General features: G+C 36.7%; 1 protein-coding gene across 1 annotated transcript; it reads left to right on the plus strand.

The window, feature by feature from the left end:
- Positions 1-23: 23 nt before the first annotated feature.
- On the plus strand, positions 24-25,208 carry PUS7L (pseudouridine synthase 7 like). The gene is made up of 9 exons (XM_055395910.2): positions 24-154; positions 3,720-4,645; positions 8,136-8,295; positions 9,979-10,171; positions 12,859-12,957; positions 14,153-14,234; positions 15,758-16,038; positions 20,266-20,319; positions 21,492-25,208. Exons 2-9 carry the CDS (start codon positions 3,733-3,735, stop codon positions 21,816-21,818), a joined length of 2,109 nt encoding a protein of 702 aa, XP_055251885.2. The 5' UTR covers positions 24-154; positions 3,720-3,732; the 3' UTR covers positions 21,819-25,208.
- The last annotated feature ends 723 nt before the right edge of the window (positions 25,209-25,931 follow it).

The raw sequence follows: 25,931 nt of genomic DNA on the forward strand, positions 1-25,931 counted from the left end.
CCTGGCCGCTCCACTGCGTGAAAAATTCCGGAAAGGCGCTTCTTTAAGTGGGAGCCTGCCCCTTTAAATATGCTTCTGTCGGAGACTAGCTATGTTATGGCTTCCGGGCATGCGCACGGCGAGGTGCGGCGGGAACCCTTCAGCTGGACTTGAGGTAGACCGGGCTGAGCTTCTTGGAGCCACGTGGGCTTGTGCAGGGGGCGATGACAGTATTGGCATTGAGACCCTGACCCTCTGTCCCCAAGAGGAGCGCGATGTGAGCTAGTATCGCGCCTTGAGTTAAGCGGGGGTGCGGGAGGAGAAGACGCCCTTGGAGCCAGTGCCTGTGTCGGGGGTGCTTTTGAACGCGCCTGAAGTCTATGCTGCAGGAGTCAATCCTGCTGGTTGGCGACACAAGTAGGAAGTAGGAGTGAATTAGGTGGAGCATTGGCGGTGGAAGGAACAGGAGGAGCTGCTGTCCCTTTTTAACATCCTCCTAGACTCTGCCCTTAGCCACAATCCAAATTCCCAAGCCTTGGGCCAGCCAAACTGTCCTCTCCATGTCCGCCCGGCAGGCTTACCGACACATCTGTTGCATGGGAACTCAACTCTATGTGGAGTTGAACTCAACCCTTCAGCACGGTTCCACTCTTTCTAAGATGCTTGGTTGTAATTCCCTCATCGTTGTATTCTCAAATTATTCTCCTATGCCACTAGCTTAGAATGTTTTCATATCTTCTTCCTACAGCTGAGCTCTTTATCACATCTTGTTGCTTTTGATCTCCGATCTCCTCTAATTGTTCAACAGATTCATCCTGCCTAGTACTGTCAGTCATCTTACTAAAACATCTTTTAGGATTGTGTTATTTTCCTGCTCAGACACCTCCAGTGACCATCAATTAACCGCTCAATGGATTCTAAGCCCCTGACAGGGCATTAAGTGTTTTACCTAGTTCCGCTCTAAGCCGGCCATATTTTCCAGAACTGTTCTAGAAAACACTTTCTCCTACTGCTCTGTATCTGGGCTGTTCAGTCTTTTCTTCGTTCGTTTCGTTCCGTCGCTCAGTCGTGTCCGACTCAATGCGACCCCGTGGACTGTAGCCTACCAGGCTTCTCCGTCCATGGGATTCTCCAGGCAAGAATACTGGAGTGGGTTACCGTTTCCTTCTCCAGGGGATCTTCCCGACCCAGGGATCGAACCCGGGTCTCCTGCATTGGAGGCAGACACTTTAACCTCTGAGCCACCAGGGAAGCTAAACACGTTGCATAGTTTGCTTATGCCTTTGCCTCATTTCTGTCTCCTGAACAGTTTTGAAAATGTGGTCACTTCTTGCATTATGCTTTACTGATTATTCTAGGCAACAGTGATCCCCTCTCTCTTCCTCTTCACTCTTACTGCTCTTATTTTGTACTAGTCATTTTATTTATTCAATAATCAGTATTGATTGTGTGCCTGCTATTTGCTTGATTCTGTTCTAATTGTGAGATAATCAGTGAATAAGGCAGACAGGGTTCTTGCTTTCATAGATCAAACATTCTAGTTGGGGTAGGTATATAGTAAATAGTGAAGTAAAATGATTAAATAGAAATGATATGCAGAAAATTAAATAAGATTTTATGAAAAATAGTGACTTGCTGGTTTCTTTCGATTATTGGTCAAGGAAGATCTCTTTAAGGATATTATTGAAGAGGGACTGACTTAATCAACAGGAACAGTTGGCATAAGGGAACTGAAGAAGGCCAGTGTAGCTGGAGTATAGTGGATAACGGGGAAAGGGTACAGGATAAATTTGGAGAACAGAGTTCAGAATCTTAGAAGTCTTTGGAAGCCAGGGTAGGTAATTTGGATTTTATTATAAATGTGATTAGAGGATTTTAATAGAGTTGTGATATGATTAAATTTGCCTTTTAAAATCATCATTCTGGCTACTATGTGGAAAACTGACTATGGTGGACTAGTAATAGAAGCAGAGATTAGAGACCTTCACAGTGTATAAGAATTTCTGGAATGGATGTATTAAAATAGAAGTGATGAAAGGGCAGTAGGAATAATCAGAGAGCCAGATGCTTAAAAGTGATGCAACTTTTGGTGATGAAAAAATCAAAGCTAAGACAGAGACAAAGTGGAAGGTTTGAGGTTGAGATTAAGGAACTAAGGGACTGTGATGTTAAATGGATCGTCCATATGGATGGTTGTGGAGGTCATGCTGGATAGTAGATTTTAAGCTAGGTATTAAAGTCATTAGTGAGTGAAGAAGAATTGTCCTGGGACCAGAGAGAGGGTGGCAGCAAATAATACAGCCTGATGGCATGAACTTCGAAGGAAATGGGATTTGAGGAGGTAGAGGAGGAAGAAGTGGTTTGGAAGGAGCAGTGGCAAACACAGAAAATATTTACAACCTCCTGGTCCCCAGGTGGATATGAAAGGAAAAATAGCTGTCACATAGGAGGACTACAGAAGAAGCAGCCTGAGGGAAATAGCCAGGTTTCAGTTCAGGCAAGAAACTGAGGAAATTAAGGAATGAGGAAAAATAAATATATCCTGTTTGTTTCCTAGGAAAGTAGAATATTAGGAAATTTCTGTGAGTTCCACCTGACAGAGAGGATGGAGTGGAAGTGGTTTTTTAAATTGGTTCAGATGAATAGAATAAACTGTAGAAATGGGATGAAGGTCTAGATGATGTATTACCTGGAGAGTGTGATGAACGCAAAGAATGGAGCAGTACCAGTTCCTTGGGCATTTTATCTTGCCTGAAACTCTGTGTGGTAGCCATGGGTTGTGCAAAGAGTGAAGGTTGCTTCAAGAAGCTCTGTAAACGTGTCTTCTCTCTGATGCCAGAGAGAGATGGTTGTACTTTTCTTTCTGGTCAACTGAAAAAGTTTGTATCTGAGCTTTCATGAAGGTTTAAGGTCTAAGGTTAACATAAGCCTTCCTTGAAGCCTAATCACATTGCATGTTGGTTTTATTTTTTTGGCCATGCACTTCGGAATCATGCCCAGCAGATCTTAGTTCCCTGACCACAGATCAAGCCTGCACCCCCTGCATTGAAAGCTTGGAGTCTTGTTGAGTGAACCACCATGGAAATCCTGCAGATTGTTTTTAGTACTTCATTATATGTCAGTATGGACTGTTTTTTCCTGTCTTATCCTCAGCCTTTCCCCTACCCCTATCCCTCCATATATTAGTATCTAGTCACAGATTCTCTGAAATTAACTGGAAATTTTAGGTTTCAGGGATGGAGTTCAGACAAATCATTGTAAAAAAAAGTGTATGTTCTAGTCTCTTCTTTGTTGGTCTGCTGCTGCTGTTGCTGAGTCACTTCAGTCGTGTCCGACTCTGTGTGACCCCATAGACGGCAGCCCACCAGGCTCCCCCGTCCCTGGGATTCTCCAGGCAAGAACACTGGAGTGGGTTGCCATTTCCTTCTCCATTGTTGGTCTACCAATGATATTTTAAAAGTGAACTTGAAACTAACACATTTTAATCCTGGAATTTTAATAGATGAAAGCCTGGACTGGGTGAAGAGTCAAGATGCAAATTACCAGACATGCCATCTTGGTATAGGAGAGTCAAAATACGCATGATATATAGAAATAAATTAGTAATGTCATTTAAGGGGACTCAGAATTGGAACGGCGAGAGAGAAGCAAAATTAAATAAATCCTGCAAACCTATTTCTTTTTTTGTTATCCAGATTTTTTTTCTTCCTGGTAATTGATCACCTCTGTTTCTTTTGTAGGCATTGTTCAAGAATGGAAGAGGATACAGATTTCAGAATCAGATTTAGTTCTTTGTGTTTCATAACTGATCATGTTGGTTTTCGTGGCACCATAAAAAGCTCACCAAGTGACTTCATTGTTATTGAGATTGATGAACAGGGAGAGTTAGTTAATAAAGCCAGTGACAAACCTGTTTACAAGGTTAGTAAAGTACTACCTGAACCAAATAATTTGGCTAAAAAGGCAAAACTAGATCTTCAGATTTTATCTTTTGAAGAGACAAGCAATCAAGAGGTCAGTACTTTGGCTGGGAGCTCCAGTGATGACCACAATTTTGTGCCTTGTTCAGAAAAGGAAGATACTATCAAAGATAGAACTTACAAAGGTGAAGAAAAAAATGTTGATGTATTAGGCTCCTTGTTAGATGAAAAAACTAATGAATTACTGAATCAGTTTGCCTGTGATATAAAAGAGAAGTGGGACTCTAAAACTGAGCTAATTGGACCATTTCCTGAATTCTCATTAGGGAGAATCCTTGACAAGAACCAGAGGGCTACCTTGCATAGTGCTATTAGGCAGAAATTTCCTTTTTTAATAACTGTAGGAAAAAACAGTGAAATCATTGTAAGACCAAATCTTGAGTATAAAGAACTTTGTCACTTGGTATCCGAAGAGGAAGCGTTTGACTTTTTTAAATATTTGGATGCAAAGAAAGAAAATTCCAAATTTACCTTTAAACCTGATATGAACAAAGAACACAGAAAAGCTGTCCACCATTTTGTCAACAAAAAGTTTGGAAATCTTGTGGAAACCAAATCCTTTCCTGAACTGAATGACAGTGCTGATAATCCAAATGTAGTGATAACTGTAAGATTTCGGGTCAAAGCACACAAGCACTGGAAGAGGTCTCTTCTTGAATGCCAGGGAAGAAAAGATATATACACAGGTAACAATACATCATTACCATTTTCTTAGGTAAACTTAGATAAAATTGTGTGAAATCTGTGTAATTTCAAATGAATTAAATAGACATGTCCAGAGGGATATTGAAAACAATATATGGGTCCTTTTTTAAATGGAAACTAAGCCTTTCAAATATACTAGTTGTAAAATATTAACCTTATTGATGAAAGTGTGATTAACAAATGTTTATAGTTAATGTAGTCTCAAATGTATAAAGAATTACTTTTTAAAGAATTCTCATGGGGGTGAATCTTGATTTCATATTTTGAAAGTTATCTTAAGTATTTGGAGAGAAGTAAAATATGTTTGCTGTACTTGGGGAAGTGAAGAGAGTACCTTGTAATCTGGAACAGCCGGACTTCATAGCCTATGGAAAGAATCCTGAAGACTTACAGGGAGTTCCTTTGTTTGACACTGTCCATCTTTTAAAGAAGACTTTCTCGAAATTTTGCCTTCATATAGTCATCAAAAGGGCTTGTTGAGAGAGATTCTGAGCCCTGTTAGCAGTTTCTGATTTCTACTCTATGTAATACACTTTCTTGGTCTGTTTTTCACAGTTGGAAGTTCCTAGCCAGGCTCTTCCTATACTTTTAAGATATTTTAGTGATGTCTGTCTAGTTCCATAGATTTGGTATATTTAAAATACTATTTTTTTTTTCACATTATTGCTAATTGATACTCAAAGTTTTGGCTCCAGGACTAGGATGCTGCCAAGTCTGCCAAGTCACCTCAGTCGTGTCCGACTCTGTGTGACCCCATAGACGGAAGCCCATCAGGCTCCCCCGTCCCTGGGATTCTCCAGGCAAGAACACTGGAGTGGGTTGCCATTTCCTTCTCCAATGTGTGAAAGTGAAAAGGGAAAGTGAAGTCGCTCAGTCATGTCTGACTCATAGCGACCCCATGGACTGCAGCCTACCAGGCTCCTCCGTCCATGGGATTTTCCAGGCAAGAGTACTGGAGTGGCTTGCCATTGCCTTCTCCCAGGACTAGGATAGTTCTTGTAAATTATTATGGATCTCAAACAGGTTTTGCTTATGTTGTAATTATGTTTAACTTATTGGCAATTTAAAATGAATTTTTAAAAATATGAATGCGTGTTTATCGATGAAGGTGATCAAAAGGTACACACTCCCAGTTATAACATAAATAAGTCCTGGAATATTGTGTACAGACAGCATGATTGTTGTTGTTTTGTCACTAAGTCGTTTCCAACTCTTTGCGATCCCTCTCGCTGTGGCCTGCTATAATCCTGTCTGACTCTTTGGGGCCCCATGGGCTATGGCCTGCCAGACTCCTCTGTCCATGGGATTTCCCAGGCAGGAATACTGGAGTGGGTTGCCATTTCCTTCCCCAGGGGATCTTCCCTACCCAGGGATCGAACCTGTCGTTCTTTACCACTGAGCCATCAGGAAGCCTGTATAGCATGGTGACTATAATCAGTGATATCGTACTATATATTTGAAAGTTGCTGAGAAAATAGGTCTTAAAAGTTGTCATCTCAAGAAAAAAAATTGTAATTATGTGTGGTGATAAATGTTGGCTTATTGTGGTGGTCATTTTACAACATGTTCAAATATTGAATCATTATTGCAGATTTTTAAAACTTTTCATGAATATACACCCTACATATTTTTGAAACTTGCTGTTTCCATGTTTTTAGAGATTCTTTATAGAGAGTTATAAAGAACATACAGATCTTTTATTTTCTTTATGATTTCTAAAGAATAGATATTATAAGCTCTTGTTTAGCTATTTCATTTATTCAGAGATAGATTTCATATCATTCTACTTCCTGAGTCAGGCTTATGTTAAATGTTCATTTTTCTTAGAGGGATCTTCAGAGAGACTCTTGTAGCTCCTGATGATGGTTACAGGAGTTTAACAAAACAGAAATTATTCTGCAGAATACTTTGAATTTCCTTTCCATGATCTGAAGGAAGAGGGCAGTACTTTGAAGTGTTACATGTTTATGGTGAACTGAGGACTGAGATATTTTCTTACTGTCAGTGTTGGTAGGTTATATTCGCCAACAGGTTGGCAGGGGTGGGGTAATTGTTACTGGGCTTGTTCCTCCTTCCAGTTTTGTGATCTCATTCTCACCTTCTCATCTAATAGACATTTGAAGGATCTACCATGAGGCAACAAGCTTTGTTTTATTTACTGATTTCCTGGCATGGAACTCTGAGTCTACAGGGCACACAAATTTAAAGAGATAAATTATGGCATGGTATTCAGTGTCATGTGAAGACATGTAGGTTTAAGTAAACAACTCCTTGTGACGTTCATTTTTTCATCTATTCAACAAATATTTGAATACTTACTATGTGTTAGCCTGAGGGTATAATGGTCAATACTTTATGTTTTTGAGCTCCAAAACCACTGTGGATGCTGATTGCAGCCGTGAAATCAAAAGACGCTTGCTCCTGGAAGGAAAGTTATGACCAACCTAGATAGCATATTAAAAAGCAGAGACATTACTTTGCCAACAAAGGTCCGTCTAGTCAAGGCTATGTTTTTTCCAGTGGTCATGTATGGATATGAGAGTTGGACTGTGAAGAAAGCTGATCGTTGAAGAATTGATGCTTTTGAACTGTGGTGCTGGAGAAGACTCTTGAGAGTCCCTTAGACTGCAAGGAGATCCAACCAATCCATTCTAAAGGAGTCAATCCTGGGTGTTCATTGGAAGGACTGATGCTGAAGCTGAAACTGCAATACTTTGGCCACCTCATGCGACGAGTTAACTCACTGGAAAAGACTCTGATGCTGGGAAGGATTGGGGGCAGGAGGAGAAGGGGACGACAGAGAATGAGATGGCTGGATGGCATCACCGACTCGATGGACATGAGTTTGAGTGAACTCTGGGAGTTGGTGATGGACAGGGAGGCCTGGCGTGCTGTGATTCATGGGGTCGCAAAGAGTCGGACACGACTGAGCGATTGAACTGAACTGAACTGAACTGAAAACAAACATGATCCCTACTTTGGCAGCATTCAGCCTTGAAAACCTGTAAGGAATTTGAGGGAAAACTGCTGTGGCCCTTGGATCTTGAAGCATGAATGGAAGTGTGGCAAATAATAAATGGAGGGAGCATGTGTTTTAGACAAAGGACCTCAATACACAGACGTCCACAGCAGTGAAAGGCTTTAGTTTATCCACGGATTGTTGCAAGTTCTCTGGGTTACAATTATAGGATATATAAAATAGCCCAAGTGCAGACTGGAGGGCCAATATGAATGCCCAATCAAGGAATGTGGATTTTTTTTTTTTCTGTAAGCCTTTGGTGAACCAACTAGCATTTTTAAAATGAGAGCTGAAATCTGTGAGATTTGTATTTTACTGATTGTATTTTGATTAAAAAATACTCATCTAAATTAATGGTTTGATTCACTATAATGATCTGTCAGTTTGCTAAGAATGTAAATGATGTATTTAACTGCCTTTTTTAGTAATTGAGGATTTTTTGTTTGTTTCAGCTTTTACCCTACGAAAAGAAAATCTAGAAATGTTTGAAGCAGTTGGTTTTTTAGCTGTCAAACTTGGTGTGATTCCTTCGGATTTTAGTTATGCAGGACTTAAAGACAAGAAAGCCATCACTTATCAAGCGATGGTGGTTAGAAAAGTGACACCAGAGAGGTAATAAGATGTTTAAAGGGTAGAACTTTGTTTTCTTATTGCATCAAATAAATAAATACTAGATTAAAAACTGAGAATAATACTGGGAGCATATTAACCTCACTATCAATAGTAATAGATTATAGGCTTATTGAGCAGCATATTCTGCATTAATAGTATAATTATCTTCTAAATAGACTTTTATTATTGTATAAGTAACACAGGGAGGCCTGGCGTGCTGGGATTCTTGGGGTCGCAAAGAGTCGGACACGACTGAGCGAATGAACTGAACTGAACACATGTTTATTGTAGAAGATTTAGAAAAATATAAAACAATATTAAATGTCACTAAAATTTCTCTTACACAGAAATAACCACACAAACATTTTGGTCTGTTTCAGACATTTTTCAGAGACTATGATATATGCAGATGCTATAGAGGCCTTTTTTATATATGCGAAAATCGTACTGTATATGTAATTTGTATTTTACTTATAAAAGTAAAATAGTGTTTTTAATGAAAATTTATGTCATGAAATATTTCAAAGTCATGTTCATTATATGGACTAATTTGTTTAACTTTCCCCTGTTTTGGGATATAGAAATTTGTTCCAATTTTTCACTGTAAATACTACTATGATTAATTTTATTTCACTTAAATCTGTGCCTTGTGGATGCTTTCCTTAAGGTAAAGATCAAAAAAGTTGAATCATTGGACTAAAATTCTGCCTAACTTGACATATTAAAAATATATTAATCTTTAGTCATCAGATATTTCAGTACTATTTTCTGGTAGATATTTTTAAGTTCTTATATGAGGAACAGAAAAATGTTTATGATTTTGTCTTTGTGGTCAAAAAGTGCACTATACTAAGAAGGAATGACTTTAGATGTTGAAAGGTATTTAGATGTTAAAAACTGTTTTATAACCACCAAAGACAAAATATTTTATTAGTTTCTAGGAGGAAAGAGTAGTTTGATTTGGCTTATGGGTATGGAATTTTAATTACCCTTTAACCAATAGTGAGATTTTAGCAGATGCAAAAAATCTGAAGATATTTTGGAGGGCCTGTAAGCAAAACAGTCTGTCTGATAGAGGAGATTTTTCCTTTAAGGACTACAGAAAATATAGAGGTAAAGAAAAATTTACATCAGTTCTTATAGGATCTTAAAAGTTAGAATAAGACAATTGGGAGCTAATATTGGTGGCGAACTGAAAATTTGAGTAAAGAAGTGTTCAGAGCAGAATTTTAGGAAAGTCCTCTGGCGCTAATGTTTTTTTGGTAACATTGGAGAAAAACTGAGGAGGAAAGGAGCAAAGTCTAAGGAAAGAAGAGCAAAGAACAGTTAAGAGGTTCTATCACTTGAACTAAGGAGAAGTCAGAAGGTTACACAGAGTGATAGCATTAGGAATATGTGTTCCAGTTCTTAGAATAACTGTTAATATAATCCTATGATAAAGGGTTTTAGTGCACATTTATTGAAATAAATGAAAGATGTGTTTTTGAAATAATCCCCCCAGTTTTTCAGTATTCCAGTATAAGTGATTTTTATGCCATCTGTCGTTTAAACTTTATTTTAAATTAATTTTTTGACATTTTTAACATTTTAAACATATTAATCATTTTTAACATTAAACACAAACTATTTTTTTAAATGTAAGAGTTAACTGAATCTAAATGATAAATGATTTATCATTTATAGGTTGAAAAATATTGAAAAAGAAGTTGAAAAGAAAAGAATGAATGTGTTTAACATTCGGTCTGTAGAGGATTCCCTTAGACTTGGTCAGCTTAAAGGAAATCACTTTGATATTGTCATCAGAAATTTAAAAAATCAAATAAATGATTCTGCAAACCTGAGAGAGAGAATTTTGGAGGCAATAGAAAATGTTAAGGTAAGAAAACTGCACTGTAGAGTATTTTAAGAAAATCTTTATTTACATTGAGATATGAAGGAAAATTTTTCTTTTGTACATTTTCTCTTTATGTGCATGTATAATTATTTTAAAAAAATTATAATTGGGTCCATTTTACTTATTTTTTATTTTTCTTCTTAGTATATATCTTTGTATTGAAAAAAACACAACATTAGTGTAATTTGAAAAATTGTATAGACTCCCCCAGTTGGAAGAGTAAAACCAATCTGTTTAAAAGGACAGATTTTTATTTTATTTTTTTTAGCATGTGCCATTTTGAGTAGTATTACAGGCAAAGAGATTAATTTGGGGGGAGACTTTGTTCAGCATTTCTTTTCAGAAATCTTTGGTAAATAGTTTTTATATTACTTTTCAGAGTGTTTTTTCTTTTCAATCTAATTTTGAATTTTGTTTCAATGTATGCAAATGGTAAATCATATACATTTTATTATTCTTACAGTAATAAAATTACTGTAAGTTTTAAAATGATATTTGCTGGGCATCTAAATGTGCACATATAGCCATAGCCTTCATTCTGATCATATAGACTGTGGGTCAGCAAACTTTTCTCTGTGAAGGGCCAGAAAAGAAATGTTCGTGTTTTGTAGACATATGGTCTCTGTTGCAGCTACTCTAGTGCTATTGTGTAGAAGCGTCCCTGAACCATACATAAATGAATGAGCATGGCTGTGTTCCAATAAAACTTTATATGCAAAAGCAGTGGTTACAGGGCCAGATTTGACTTGTGGGCCAGTTAAATAGCTTGCCAACCCCTGATCTGGACCAGAAATTCTCAACCTAGGGTGTTTTTAAAAAATTTCAATAATCTGTTTTTTCTCCCAGACCAATAGAATAAGAACATTTGGGGATGTAGCTTAGGAATTAGCATATTAAAAAATCTCCCTAAGTGATTCTACTCCACAACTAACATTGAGACACACTGCTTCAAGTTTCTGACCACAAAGACCTTTTCATATAATTTTATGCCTCTCCAACAGGAAAACAAACAAAAACCAGATTTTAATCACTATTATACCTAACAGTCAGGAAAATATCTTAACTAAAGATATTTAAAATCCCATATGGTTGTTTTTTCCTTTTCTCTAGACCTACCTAAGATTCTTTTTTTTTTTTCTTTCTTTTCTCCTTGTTAAACTATTAGAAAGATATCTCTTAGAAAATGGAGTGGGGCTTTCTGAACTCTGATGGCATTTATTGCCTATCTTTCATTTGGGACCTATTCATATACATTTTAAAATCTCCATAGGAATAATCTGAGATTTAGCCAACTTTCCTTTAGTTGTCATGATGAGGAGAAGCAAGCTGAGAAATCCTGAAAATAAGAAATCTTTGGAGTTTTGTTTTAAAGGATTATAACTCAGATTGCTACAAACATTTTATTGTAATCAACCCTGAATAACTTGGCAGGGGTACTTAAAACTCTTCTGGTGTTTTTAGGATATTGTCTAATGTTATTTTTCCAAATTTGAAATAGTTAAAAGTATTTAATTGTGAGACTTAATACGGGGGTACTTATTCTATCTGCAGTTGATCTTAGTGTCATGAGGTCAGGATGCAATTTCTTGTGTAGCATGCTGATTACAGATTATCTTTTATTTGCATCTTTTATTGGACAGTCCTGGAGTTGGTGCTCGATAATCATCATTAAATGAATATATTAATATATTCCCCCCATAGAGTGAGTGTAGAGAGCTCTTTTGTCTTTCAGGAAACCATATGGGCCTGTTGTTTGCTTTGTGAGGACATGTTTAACCACCAACCAGTGTCCTTAATGGTTGCAGTAGTAGATATCAATTTTCTGTTCCTACTGAGGTGATGCTGTGCCATTGTCTTGGCCCAGACTTTCAGAAACTGAGATAATCGAAAAACCAACCATTATATACAAAAAAGTCAGGACTTGCTGGGTTTGAAAATAAATCTGCTTCGTATTTCAAGCACCTGCAGACAGCCGAATCCTTGAAATCAGAAGGAGCTTCAGGGATCAGAGCAGATGCAGTACTAGGTAACCAGTTCATCCCAGTTATCCCAGAGCTTTCCTGATTTTAGCACCAAGAATCCCACATGCCAGAAAACTCAGTAATGGGAATGAAAAACTTAAATATTTTTAAAGCTTTTTCACTTATTTTCTGATTTTCAATCATTTATTCTTTTCCTTTGTATTCTTTAACCATATGGTGTTTCTCAGCTCACTTGGTATCCATGTGTATATTGCCAATTACAGGATTGTTTTATTATAATAAAGACAAAGAGAAAGACTTGGTTACATATTTTGACCCAGTAATTGTATTTACTTATCTTAGTTTGAGACTGTAACAAAGAACCACAGGCAAGGTGATTTTTTAAACAAGAGAAAATTACTTATCATAGTTCTGGAGGCTAGAAGCCTGAGATCAGGATACCTGCCTGGTTTTCTTATTGTACTCACATGTGGTGGAAAGAGAGTTGGCTAGCTCTACCACCTTTTCTTGTAAGAGTTATCCTATTCATGAAGCTGCTATGCTCATGATCTAATTATCTCTTTAAGTCCCTATCTCCAGATACCATCACACTGGACGTTAGGGTTTCAACATGTGACTTTTGGGAGGACACAGACATGAGTCTATGGTAATATATTTTTAATTAACTGATTTTTTGTGTGTTTATAGAATAAAGGGTTTGTGAATTACTATGGACCACAGAGATTTGGGATGGGAAGGAAAGTTCACACAGACCAAATTGGATTGGCTTTGCTGAAGAGTGAAATGGTATGGATTCTGAAAAGATATGAACTTACCTGTTTTGTCAGATGTACTTATTACAAGCTCACTGCTTTCTTAACCCAGCATATAAATGCATGTATACCCCATATATATGTACTGTATATTACATCATGTTTATTGAACAGCCACTATGTTCATGATATCACTTTATAACAAAACAGATGCTGAATAATATTTGTTTGAATGAATGACTAGTATAAAAGAAGAGTGAGTTGGAGGCTAGATTGAATGCCCTGTTTTAAGATCCTTTCCTACTCTAAGATGCATACTTAGAAATAAGTTGTAGTACTGGAGACAGTGATAAAATACAGGAACTAGTAGATTTTTCTTTTTTAAAGGAGCATCTTTTAATCTGTTTATGTTTTAAAAGAAAATATTGAAGTTGGGAATTTTTAAAACTTTTATTTACATTAAAATTTATTTTTAAGACCAAAGACAAAGAGTTCTGAAACTTGAGAACACAAATGAAATTAGTGCCTTGCCACTTGCCTGTGCTTGTTCTCTCCCCATTTTTTGTTGTGTGTGTTGGATAAGCCTGAGTTTTGTGTCATCATTTAATACTGTGTTCTTACTTCTATGATAGAGGCAAAAAATGACAGAAGAACATCTATGGAAGTTGTATTGACCACTTTTCCAGTCCATAAGATTTTAAATCTGTGTATTAGGTTGCTTTGCACTGGAGGTTAATTCTAAATTGTTTAGCTTCAGTTCAGTTCAGTCCAGTTCAGTCGCTCAGTCGTGTCCGACTCTGCGACCCCATGAATCACAGCACGCCAGGCCTCCCTGTCCATCACCAACTCCCGGAGTATACTCAAACTTATGCCCATCGAGTCAGTGATGCCATCCAGCCATCTCATTCTCCGTCGTCCCCTTCTCCTCCTGCCCCCAATCCCTCCCAGCATCAGAGTCTTTTCCAATGAGTCAACTCGTCGCATGAGGTGGCCAAAGTATTGGAGTTTCAGCTTCAGCATCAGTCCTTCCAATGAACACCCAGGATTGATCTCCTTTAGAATGGACTGGTTGGATCTCCTTGCAGCATTGTTTAGCTTATGAATGCTTAAAAATAGAATTGCATTGTCAAATATCATGTTAAATGCCTATTCTTTCAAGATGTACTTTTTTTTAAAGTAAGTAATTTGTCTTTTCATCTAATACATATTTGCTTGTTTGGTCTTTAAAGGTGAAGGCTATAAAATTGTTTTTTACACCAGAAGATTTGGATGATCCTGTAAATAGAGCAAAGAAATATTTTCTTCAGACTGGTACTTTAAGTTTCTTTACCTTGAATATAGCTAGGCAGATATACAAGTGTTATATCATCAGGATAGCATTCATTACAACATAAGTGTGATAAGAAATAGACTGTAATATATTATATATTTAAGCATTTTTAATATGTGCCCTAGGTACTCCATTTTTATGGGACTTTTGTATAACTCTTACTTGGGGTTGGGTGAGGGGAAAGATGCTTTATGAGTTTTTCTTGGCCTAAATCCTCAAAAAAGATGAGAGTTCCCAGTTTTAAACTGACATTGATAGAAGTATAATTCACTGCAATCAGGAGACTGAAAAATAAACTAAATAAAAGTACATTTGTTATATCTGGTACTTTGTACATTGTTTTTGATCTAGTCTCCATTTAGCCCTGATTGCTAATTTTGAAAACTTTAGCTTAGTATATGTAGAATACTTAATGAGAAGCACTAAAAAAAATTTGTTGAGTGTGGTTCTAGAGTCAGTCTACAGGGGTTTAATAATCAACTTTAATACTTCCCAGCATATAGTCTGGTGCAAATGATTTAGCCTCATTCTTTTAGTTTCTTCATCTGCAAATTGAAGCTAATGATGATACCTAAAAGACTGTTAATATTTAAATAAAATAGCAGATTTAATGCTCTTAAAATAGTGCCTGACTTATTCTGAGTACTGAATAAATATTATGTGTATTTAAGTAGTAACAGCAACCATAAGATTTTAGATTCATTAAATATATGATCAGCATATATGTGCATATTAAATTTCACTTGCATAGAAATAAAGGACATCAGTTTCTAATATCTCCATTATTTTTAATTATGTACATATTACATATATAATGATTCATAGGTGAAAAATATTTTTATGCCACACCCAAATCTGTAAACCATATGAACATTTCACATTGTTATGAGTAATTTAAGTAATACTAAACAAAGTTCAAAATTACATCTATTGTAGTGTCCTGAGAAAATAATTTCCTTATGGCAGTGATTGTTAAATTTTAGTGTATGCAAGAAACCTGGTGCATTTGTTAAAATGCTTACTCCAAGGCCCTACCAGATTAAGCAGCTTTGCCATGGAGTCCAGTAATCTAATTTTAAAAAGCATGCTGAATAGTAGAATGACTGAATAGTATACTTGAAGGATCCAGATGTCAACCCTTTCTTATTCAAAAAATTCTGTAAAATGTCTCTAATAGCTCTTTAAAATCTCAGCTCAGGGACTTATATAATGCTTTAAAAAAGTGTTCTAAATAACTACAAATTAGTTAATCTCCATCCTGAAGTTGGAGTTACTAATGTGCTCTTTTTAAAGCAGGAAAAGTGAATGAACCACATGATTAATGATTTTTAACAAACAAAAAACCTCTTCAAAGGTAGCAGGTAGCTCTGGTTTATAGTTGGTGCTGAGCCTCATCTTCATATTCAGGTTCCCAGGATAGCTCAGTAGTACATTTAGATAGTGTGGTAAAGCTCTTAATAACTGGCCTTTGGATAAAAGGAACTGACTGATCTCTTTGTTTCAGAGGATACTAAAGGCACACTTTCACTGATGCCTGAATTCAAAGTTCGGGAGAGAGCACTGTTAGAGTCACTACATCGCTTTGGCGTGACAGAGGAGGGCTGCATCCAGGCGTGGTTCTCCTTCCCCCATTCTATGCGCATATTCTACGTTCATGCATACAGCAGCAAAATCTGGAATAAGGCAGTATCTTACAGACTTGCAACTTACGGCTCAAGAGTTGTGGAGGGTGACTTGGTCTGTTTGGATGAAGATGCTGACAATGAGCAATTACCAAGTAGTAAAGTAGGTATCATTTCATCAAGAGTAGTTATGCACCAGGAGTACTTATTTTCAGAAACTCTTATTTTAGAAAAAATTTAAAACTAAACATGCTTTTTTTTTAAACTTGTATTTGCTCATCTGCTTCTACTCTGCTGTCAGCTGACACTTAACATGCCATTAAATAGAAGTATAAAAATGGTCAGTGGTGTGAAGTGAGAGTTACAAAGATAGTAAGCCTTCCTTAAAAGAGCATGTTCTTTAGAAAATTACACAAGCAATTCATGAAGTGGGCTTCCCAAGCGGCTCATTGGTAAAAGCATCCGCCTGCCAATGCAGGAGATGCAGTAGACGCAGGTTCCATCCCCAGGTTGGGAAGATCCCCTGGAGAAGGAAATGGCAACCCACTGCAGTATTCTTGCCTGGAGAATCCCATGGACAGAGGAGCCTGGCAGGCTACAGTCTGTGGGGTTGCAAAGAGTCAGATAAGTCTGAGCAACTGAGCACACACCCAATGCATGAAACAGGCTCCTTAAAAATCCAAAACAGTACAGATGTAGATGTCATTCCTGCCACCACTCTATTGTAATTTTCTCTGCCACTATCAGAAAATCAATCTCTTTTGACATATTTCCTTCTAGATCATTTTCTATGCTTTCCCATAAATATCCACAAAAAGTGGATTTTTATTGTTAACAATGAGAAAAAAAATACAGAATTTTGAGACTTGAAACTCAAACTATGAAAAGGAAAAAGAATAAAATTTCTATAATAATGATATATAGGATATGAAATGTCGTTTCTTGTATATAAGTGTGGTTTTACAGTTTGTTTTTTTCTCTCTTAACAATATCTTAGAGACATTTATATTAATGAAATATAATTTGTCTTGTAAAATTGATCCTTCCATTTCCTCCATGGTATTTTGGATATTGGTATTTCCAACTAGTATTTTTATGGTATTTTAATCTCTGTGAATTTGACCTAAATAATGAAATTGAATTCCATAAATCACATAAAGAAATTTATTTCGTAGCATTGTAATGCAAAAAGAGACTATTCATCATTATCTTAATTCAATCTCCAAAATATATTTTAAAAATTAATGAAGGGATTTGAGTAGTGCTTTTGTATGTAACATCATAAAATCATTGAACCTTAGGGGAGAAAAATATTTTAGAGACTTCTTTTCTAATTCCTCATTTCATAGAAATGAAAATTGAGACCCAGGCTGGAGAGGAGACAGGTTAAGTAATGTAGGTAGCAGAATTCAGAAGACCTAGTTGTCTGATTCCTAGCCCAGCTTGGTCTCTACTAGAAAGATCATGGGGTGTAGAAAAGTATCAGCATGCGGAGATAGGGCATGGTCCTATTTTTCAAAAATGGAGAAAAAATAAACTCTGAAATTACCATAAAGGACGATTTATCTAAATTAACAGCAGAGTTTTAGATGTATAAGTTAGGAGTTTGTTTGTTTGTTCAAGTGATAGAAGCCCACCTCAGACTAACTTAAGGAAAGCAGACAAGAATTTCTTGGCCCTCATAACTGAAAGTCCATGATTGATTCAGGTACAGCTGTATCAAGGAGCTTAAACAGTGTCCTAAATCATCCATCTCATTTTCTTCATCTTTCAGCTCTGCTTTCATCTCTGTTAGATCCATTCTCAGTTTCTTCTCCAGAAAAGAAGTGTTTTATTTCCTAACAGTTTCAGTCAAAGCCATGGAATTTGAGTCTCAGAATGGCTTGGTTTGTGTTCCATGTCCCCAAACCAGTTACTATGGACTGCAGTATGTGATTGACAAAGCCTGTGTTCCAAGGACTCCTTCCTGGAACTGTCCCACCCAAACCACATTCAAGAACTGGGAGGGAAGCTCCCAGGAAATTGCAGATACACTATCAGAAAAGGAGTCAAGCCTGAGTGATGAGTGAGCCAGAGCCAAGAGGTCTTCTTTAGTATTCTATTAAATGAATGACTTGTGAATATTTAGATAAGAAAGTGAGAGACTCCTGGTGATCCAGTGTCTAAGACCCTGTGCTCCCAAGGCAGGGGGCCTAGTTCCATCCCTGGTCAGGGAATTAGATTCCACATACTGCAACTAAGAGTTCTCATATTTCAACTAACAGTTCACATGCCACAATAAAGATCCTGCTAGCTGCAACAAGATCAAAGATCTTGGTGTGCCACAAGTAAGACCTGGCACAGTCAAACAATAAAATATAAGAAAAATTAAGAAAAAAAAAAAAGTGATCACTAGGAGCTTCATTAAGAATTGTCATTTAACTGAGACACAGATTCTAAAACTGTGTAAAAACAAATCTAGCAGCATCTTAGGTTTTATTTTACCTCATATAAATGGAAAAAGAGCTATGTCAGTTGATTCCATTTTGATAAATAATGAAAAATATTAAGTTTTTTTAATACCTTTCAGAAAACATGTCCTTTTAAATATTTATTGGCAACACATTATTTAGTAAGTCAGCCATTTCTAATTCAAATTTTCAGAAGTTCAAGTTTACATTGACAAGATATAGCAATAATCTCTGAAATGCGTGTGTCTCATAAGACTTTGTTCCAGGTAACATTTGCAAGGATATTTTTGTAATCAGGATTTTGTCTGCTTTTCTTTCAGGAGATATAGGAGAAAAGAAAACATTTCCTCTTTCACATTTTGCAGAGTTTCCTTTTATTAGCAGCAAAAATTATCTGTATTTTTAAAATCAGTTATTTATACTTTATTAGTTAGCACTGAGAAAAGAAAAGGCAAGAATTGGAGGCTCAGGACATAAAATATGGAAAATATGGAAAAGGAAAAGACAAATTAATATTTGTATAATATTTCATGTTGTGCATCTACATTAAAAATTGTAGGAAACTAATCTGAGTCCCTTTTTGATAGAATTACTAGGCCTAGTGACTTGCTGCTGCTAAGTCACTTCAGTCATGTCTGACTGTGTGTGACCCCATAGACAGCAGCCCACCAGGCTCCACCGTCCCTGGGATTCTCCAGGCAAGAACACTGGAGTGGGTTGCCATTTCCTTCTCCAATGCATGAAAGTGAAAAGTGAAAGTGAAGTCGCTCAGTCATGTCTGACTCTTCGCGACCCCATGGACTGCAGCCTACTAGGCTCCTCCATCCATGGGATTTTCCAGGCAAGAGTACTAGGCCTACAGATGTAGCTTAATTTCAGGTGACTTGGCAGATTTTCATAATTTTTTTGTAAGTAAGATGGAGAAATGTGAATTAGACAGTGAGAAAATCACGTGGATTCATCTTTGTGGAGCTGCCATATGACAAAGAATGGTTAGTTCATCAGTTGATATCAGCATGGAGGGAGCTCTCTAAAGAGAGCTACAGTGTTCTGTACTTGAAAGTGTTTGTTCAGTATTTTCACAAAATGCTTAAATTGTAGTATTTTAGGAATGCTTATGAATTTGTGAAAGGCAAAGAACTGGAATTGATGATACAAGAGAGATCATAGCCCCATGTATTTTGGTCAGATCACATCTAGAGTATTATGTCCATTTCTGAATGCAGCAGTTAAAATGGGTTATTAACATGTAAACAAACAAATAAACCCAAAATGAAAAACCAAAAAGGAGGGATAGTATTGATCTGAGTAGGGAGAATTGGGAAATCAAGCAAGTTTAGAGAAGATCTAGGCATTATACGGTGAATGCTTTAGGAAAACGAGACTGTGTTAATCCTCATGGAGTGATGGTAGCTGCCTTTATACTTTTGAGCTTTCATGTCTCGGATATATCAGAATTATTTATTCTGTGTCCTAGAGCAACATTTCTCAAACTTATCACTCCTTTTTTTTTCCCCCGTGTACGTGTGACAGTTACTACTAGTCTATGAAACACATTTTGAGAAGCACTACTTCTCATAGAGTATTATGATACCTGTTGGGGACAGAGGTTGGAGACAGTTCATGGAAACATTTTTAATTCAGTGTAATAAAAAAATAATTTGTGATTTAGAAAAAGATGATCGGTAACTGAGGTGAAGGTGTTGCTTCAGAGTGATAAGCTACCCCATTCTCTGTTTCCCCTGCAGTTACCAGGTTAAAGCAAGAAGAATCATTCTAACTTTTAAGTAGTCTGCTCCTATAGAAACAAGCTGTGAAAAGGTCTTATTTGAGTATGAGTATATTCAACTAAGAACTTGTATTATACATAACAGAAAAAGTTGAGGGAATTTGGAACATTTGAGAATCATCTGTATTTTCATCATGTTTTTAAAAAATAGGTTCATCTAGTAACTGAAGAAGAGGAATCAGCTAACACATATGCAATACATCAGGTAAACTTGCTTAAAAATTAGTATCATTTAGATTTAAGTGTAGACATTATGCTGAAAAGACAGTAAACTAACCATTTCTCCTCCCTGCCTTTTTTTCTACCACTTCTTTTTCAGATATTCTTTATATACAATAAAATTCACTTCTTAGTTTATAGTTCTTTGAGTATTGATAAATGTAGACAATCATATGACTACCACAAGAATCAAGATAAAGAACAGTTTCCTGTCTCCCTCAAACTTCCTGTGCCCCTTTGAAGTCACCTCTCACCCCTGCCCCAGCACCAACTGAACTATTTTCTGTCCTACAGTTTTGCCTTTGAAAGAATGCCATAGAAATGGATTCATATAGTATATGTGATTTTTTTGTGTCTGGCTTCTTCCAATGAGCATAATGAATTTGAAATTTTCATGTTGTGTGTATTTGAGTTTTTTACCTGGTACCTTTACCTGACTACATTTTGGTTCCAGGTAAAGGAAAAATATCTAGAAGTCATCAGCAAAGGAGGAAACCTCCACAAAATGTAGTTTACTCATGAGCAGCTGAAAAAATAGAAATTAATTTTGCAGCTTCTTGTGTGGTTTCATGTTTTTATTAATAAGTAAGCAAGGAAAATAAAAAATTGTCAAATTTTATGTTATTGGGCAGTAGGGATTATTCTTTTTGTTCCAGAAAGAATATGCTTTTAGCATTGTATGACTGTGTAAAGATTAACTCTGTTGGGTAATTATATGTACCTTAACTTCTTGTTCCATTTCTTCTACCTTAACAGCAATTTGTCAAATAATATCTGACTTGAGTTGGTTACCTTGTTAACTAAGAGTCCTTCTTGATTTCAGTTAGCTCTTCTTTTTGCCTGGCAACATTAAAAAGAATCAAAATAGTGTAGTATTCAGTGGCATGTTTTAGAGTGATTGCAGTGTTTGTATTCTGTGTTTTTACATATTCAAGTCCCAGTCATAAAAGTAAATTTAAAATATGATTGCATATGGACTTCCCTGGCAGTCTAGTGGTTAAGACTCCATACTTCACTGCAGGGGGTGCGGGTTCAATCCTTTGTTAAGGAAGTAAGATCCCATGTGCTGTGCAGGGTGGCCAAAAAAGAGAAATGGTCACATATATTTCTGAAGGCTGTTTCATGTACCTTTTTTTTTTTTCCCTTTCCCTTGCATAGGTGGTTCTTCCAGTGCTTGGATACAATATTCAGTACCCTAAAAACAAAGTAGGGCAGTGGTACGAGGAAGTACTCAGCAGAGATGGACTACAGACATGCAAATTTAAAATACCTACCCTGAAACTGAATGTTCCAGGGTGCTATAGAAAGATTTTGAAACATCCCTGTAATCTTTCATACCAACTGATAGAAGACCATGGTATTGATGTCAAGAAGGAAGGTTCCCACATCGATGAAGCAACTTTATCCCTTTTGATCTCTTTTGATCTTGACGCTTCGTGTTATGCTACAGTTTGTCTGAGGGAAATAATGAAGGATGACTTTTAAAACTGATACCCCTGATATAATCATGTATGTGCCACTTTTTAAAGGAAAGTGAAAAGGCAGCTAAAATTTCTTGACTGTCTACCCTGTGCTAGGAGCTTTATAATTGTTATCTCCTTTACTTACACAGCATCCCAATGAAGTAGGAATTTGATACTTACATTGAAGAGGATATATAGCTAGTAAGTGGCAAAATCTGAACTTAAGACTCCAAAGCCTTTGTTTTTTCTATTATCTAATGTCTCAATGACCTATATTCTGTGCTGTAAAAGTTAAAATCTTTCTGGACTGTTAGGAACATGCTACAAGATAACATTAAAGAAGGTAAACATTAAAGAAAAACTTTTGGAGTAATGTATAGCCTCAGACTCCTTGCTTAAGATGTAGACAAAACTAGGTTGTAATGAAAACATATGATTGAAGAGAAAGATAAAAGAAGCATTTTGTTAATTAGTGCCATTCTTTTCTATTTTTGAAATTATTGATCAGAACAGTATTTCAGGAAAATATTATCCCTCTATTAATATGATATCCCAGGGTAGTTTACCCCTTTATGAAATAAATGATCTTTGATGAACATTGAAATAAATTTTTATACAGTTTCTTTATTTTGACATATACTGACCCCTTTTTTGGTTATTTTTGTTCTACCATCTAGAACATAAACTTAGAGTCAGATCTGCACTCAGACTCCAGCTCTGACACTTACTAGTGACTGAGTATTACCGATTCTTTTTGAGGCTTATTTAAGGAATCAAGATGGCACCAACCTCATAAGCAAGAAATAATAGAATTATCTCCACCTTTTTAATGTTGCTAGAGGAATAAAACATTTTACCCATTCTGAAATTTAAATATGTCTTAAATTTATTTGTTTGTTTTAATTGGAGGATAATTACTTTACAATATTGTGATAGTTTTTGCCATACATTGACATGAATCAGCCACAGGTGTACATGTGTCCCCCCATCCTGAACCCCCTCCCCCGTCCCTCCTCACCTCATCCCCCTGGGTTGTCCCACAGCACTGGCTTTGGGTGCCCTGCTTCATGCAATGAACTTGCAGTGGTCATCTGTTTTACATATGGTAATATACATGTTTCAATGCTATTCTCTCAAGTCATCCCACCCTCGCCTTCTCCCACAGGGTCCAAAAGTTTGTTCTTTTCATCTGTGTCTCTTTCCCTATCTCGCATATAGGGTCATCATTACCATCTTTCTAAATTCCGTATATATGCATTAGTATACTGTATTTGTGTTTCTCTTTCTGACTTACCTCACTGTGTATAATAGGTTCCAGTTTCATCCACCTCATTAGAACTGACTCAAATGCATTCTTTTTTATAGCTGAGTAATACTCTATGTGTGTATGGACCACAACTTCCTTATCCATTCATCTGCCGATGGACATCTAGGTTGATTCCATGTCCTAGCTATTATAAATAGTGCTGCAATGAACACTGGGGTACTTGTGTCTTTTTCAATTTATTTGTTTATTCCATGTGACAAATCTCTTTAACCACTTTGTATCAGTTAAATTTGGGAGGAAATGGAATATACTGATTGGAAAAATCTGAGCATTCTTTTATTGCTGGTAGTGTTACATAATGATTTAAATTTAAAATACTGTAGAGAGTATTATATGTTAGTAATGTGGTTCACTTGAGTCGCTCAGTTGTGTCCGACTCTTTGCGACCCCATGAATCGCAGCACGCCAGGCCTCCCCGTCCATCACCAATTCCCAGAGTTCACTCAAACTCATGTCCATCGAGTCGGTGATGCCATCCAGCCATCTCATCCTTGGTCGTCCCCTTCTCCTCCTGCCCGCAATCCCTCCCAGCATCAGAGTCTTTTCCAATGAGTCAACTCTTCGCATGAGGTGGCCAAAGTATTGGAGTTTCAGCTTTAGCCTCAGTCCTTCCAATGAACACCCGGGACTGATCTTTCAGTTCAGTTCAGTTCAGTCACTCAGTTGTGTCCGACTCTTTGCGACCCCATGAATCACAGCACGCCAGGCCTCCCTGTCCATCACCAACTCATGGAGTTCACTCAAACTCAGCTCTATCGAGTCGGTGATGCCATCCAGCCATCTCATTCTCTGTCGTCCCCTTCTCCTCCTGCCCGCAATCCCTCCCAGCATCAGAGTCTTTTCCAGTAGGTCAACTCTTTGCATCAGATGGCCAAAGTATTGGAGCTTCAGCTTTAGCATCAGTTCTTCCAATGAACACCCAACACTGATTTCCTTTAGAATGGACTATTTGGATCTCCTTGCAGTCCAAGGGACTCTCAAGAGTCTTCTCCAACACCATAGTTCAAAAGCATCAATTCTTCGGCGATCAGCTTTCTTTACAGTCCAACTCTCACATCCATACATGACCACGGGAAAAACCATAGCCTTGACTAGATGGACCTTTGTTGGCAAAGTAATGTCTCTGCTTTTTAATATGCTATCTAGGTCGGTCATAACTTTCCTTCCAAGGAGTAAGCATCTTTTAATTTCATGGCTGCAATCAGCATCTGCAGTGATTTTGGAGCCCCCCAAAATAAAGTCTGACACTTTCTGCCATAGGTACTTTTATATATTTAAGTCAGTCAAACCATTTTGGATATATTAACATGAAATAAAATTCAAAAGAAGGAAAAAACGATATGCAGTGTGAGATTTGCTTAGTGTAACATTTTTATATATAGAATCAGTTTGAGAGTTCAGCATTAGCTAACCTAAAGTAAAATGAGATGGAACAATTTGATGGCAAAACATGTAGGTATTAAAAATGAAGGTTTTATGTATGTGAGAAAATATTGCCCCTCAACAGTATATGTAAAACACAAATGGAGTATATATACTAAATGCAGCGTTTACACAGGAGGGGCACTACAGAATAGTGATTAAAAGCATGGGTACTGGAGACAAACTCATCTAGTTTGAAACTTGGCTCTGCCATTTACAGCAGTGTGGTCTTAAGAATTTGTGTGCTTCAGTTTCAGCTTCTATAAAAACAGGGATGGTAATAGCGATACCTCTTAGGATTATTGTGATGATTTTCTGAGTTAATATATGTAAAGCAGCTTAGAAAAGTGCCTAGCACTTAGTTACAAATCCAAGTTGAAGGGAACAGAAAGTAATGAAAAGGCCATTCTGTTAAGATTGTAGAATGTTTGGAATTTTTTTAATACTGGAAGATTCCTGTTTTGTCTTTATATATTTTAATAATAAATTCAGGACAAAAAATTAAAGATTATTGTACTGTGGATTTTCAAAATTACCTTTATTACCTAATGTTCTTTGAAATGATGCTGTATTAAGTAGTAAAAAAAATTAGAAATAATGTTTTAACTTTTATATAATAAATTATATCTTGTAAATATAATCTGAAAGTGAATTGCTAAATAAATCCCAGTTTTCTTTTCTTTTTTTTCTTTTTTTTATTTTTATTTATTTATTTATTTTTTACATGCTACAATTCCATTCTCCCCAATCATTCCACCTTCACCCTCTCCCACAGAGTCCCAAAGACTGTTCTAAATGCCTATGTCTCTTTTGCAGTCTCTTATACAGGGTTCAGGTTACCATTTTTCTAAATTCCATATATATGCGTTAATATACGGTATTGATGTTCTTCTTTCTGGCTTACTTCACTCTGTATAATTGGCTCCACCTCATTAAAACTGATTCAAATGCATTCTTTTTGATGGCTGAGAAATACTCCATTGTGTATATGTACCAAAGCTTTCTTATCCATTCATCTGCAGATGGACATCTAGGTTGCTTCCATGTCCTGGCTATTATAAACAGTGCTGCAATGAACATTGGAGTACATGTGTCTCTTTCAATTCTGGTTTCCTCGGTGTGTATGCCCAGGAGTGCGATCGCTGGATCATATGGCAGTTCTATTTCCAGTTTTCTGAGGAATCTCCACACTGTTCTCCATAGTGGCTGTACTAGTTTGCATTCCCACCAACAGTGTAAGAGGGTTCCCTTCTCTCCACACCCTTTCCAGCACTTATTGCATGTAGACTTTTGGATAGCAGCCATTCTGACTGGTGTGAAATGGTATCTCATTGTGGTTTTGATTTGCATTTCTCTGATGATGAGGGATGTTGAGCATTTTTTCAT

Source organism: Moschus berezovskii, chromosome 6 (assembly GCF_049115385.1).
Source record: "Moschus berezovskii isolate FMDL1 chromosome 6, NW_MosBer_1.0, whole genome shotgun sequence".
In the NCBI taxonomy this organism is placed as follows: Eukaryota; Metazoa; Chordata; class Mammalia; order Artiodactyla; family Moschidae; genus Moschus; species Moschus berezovskii.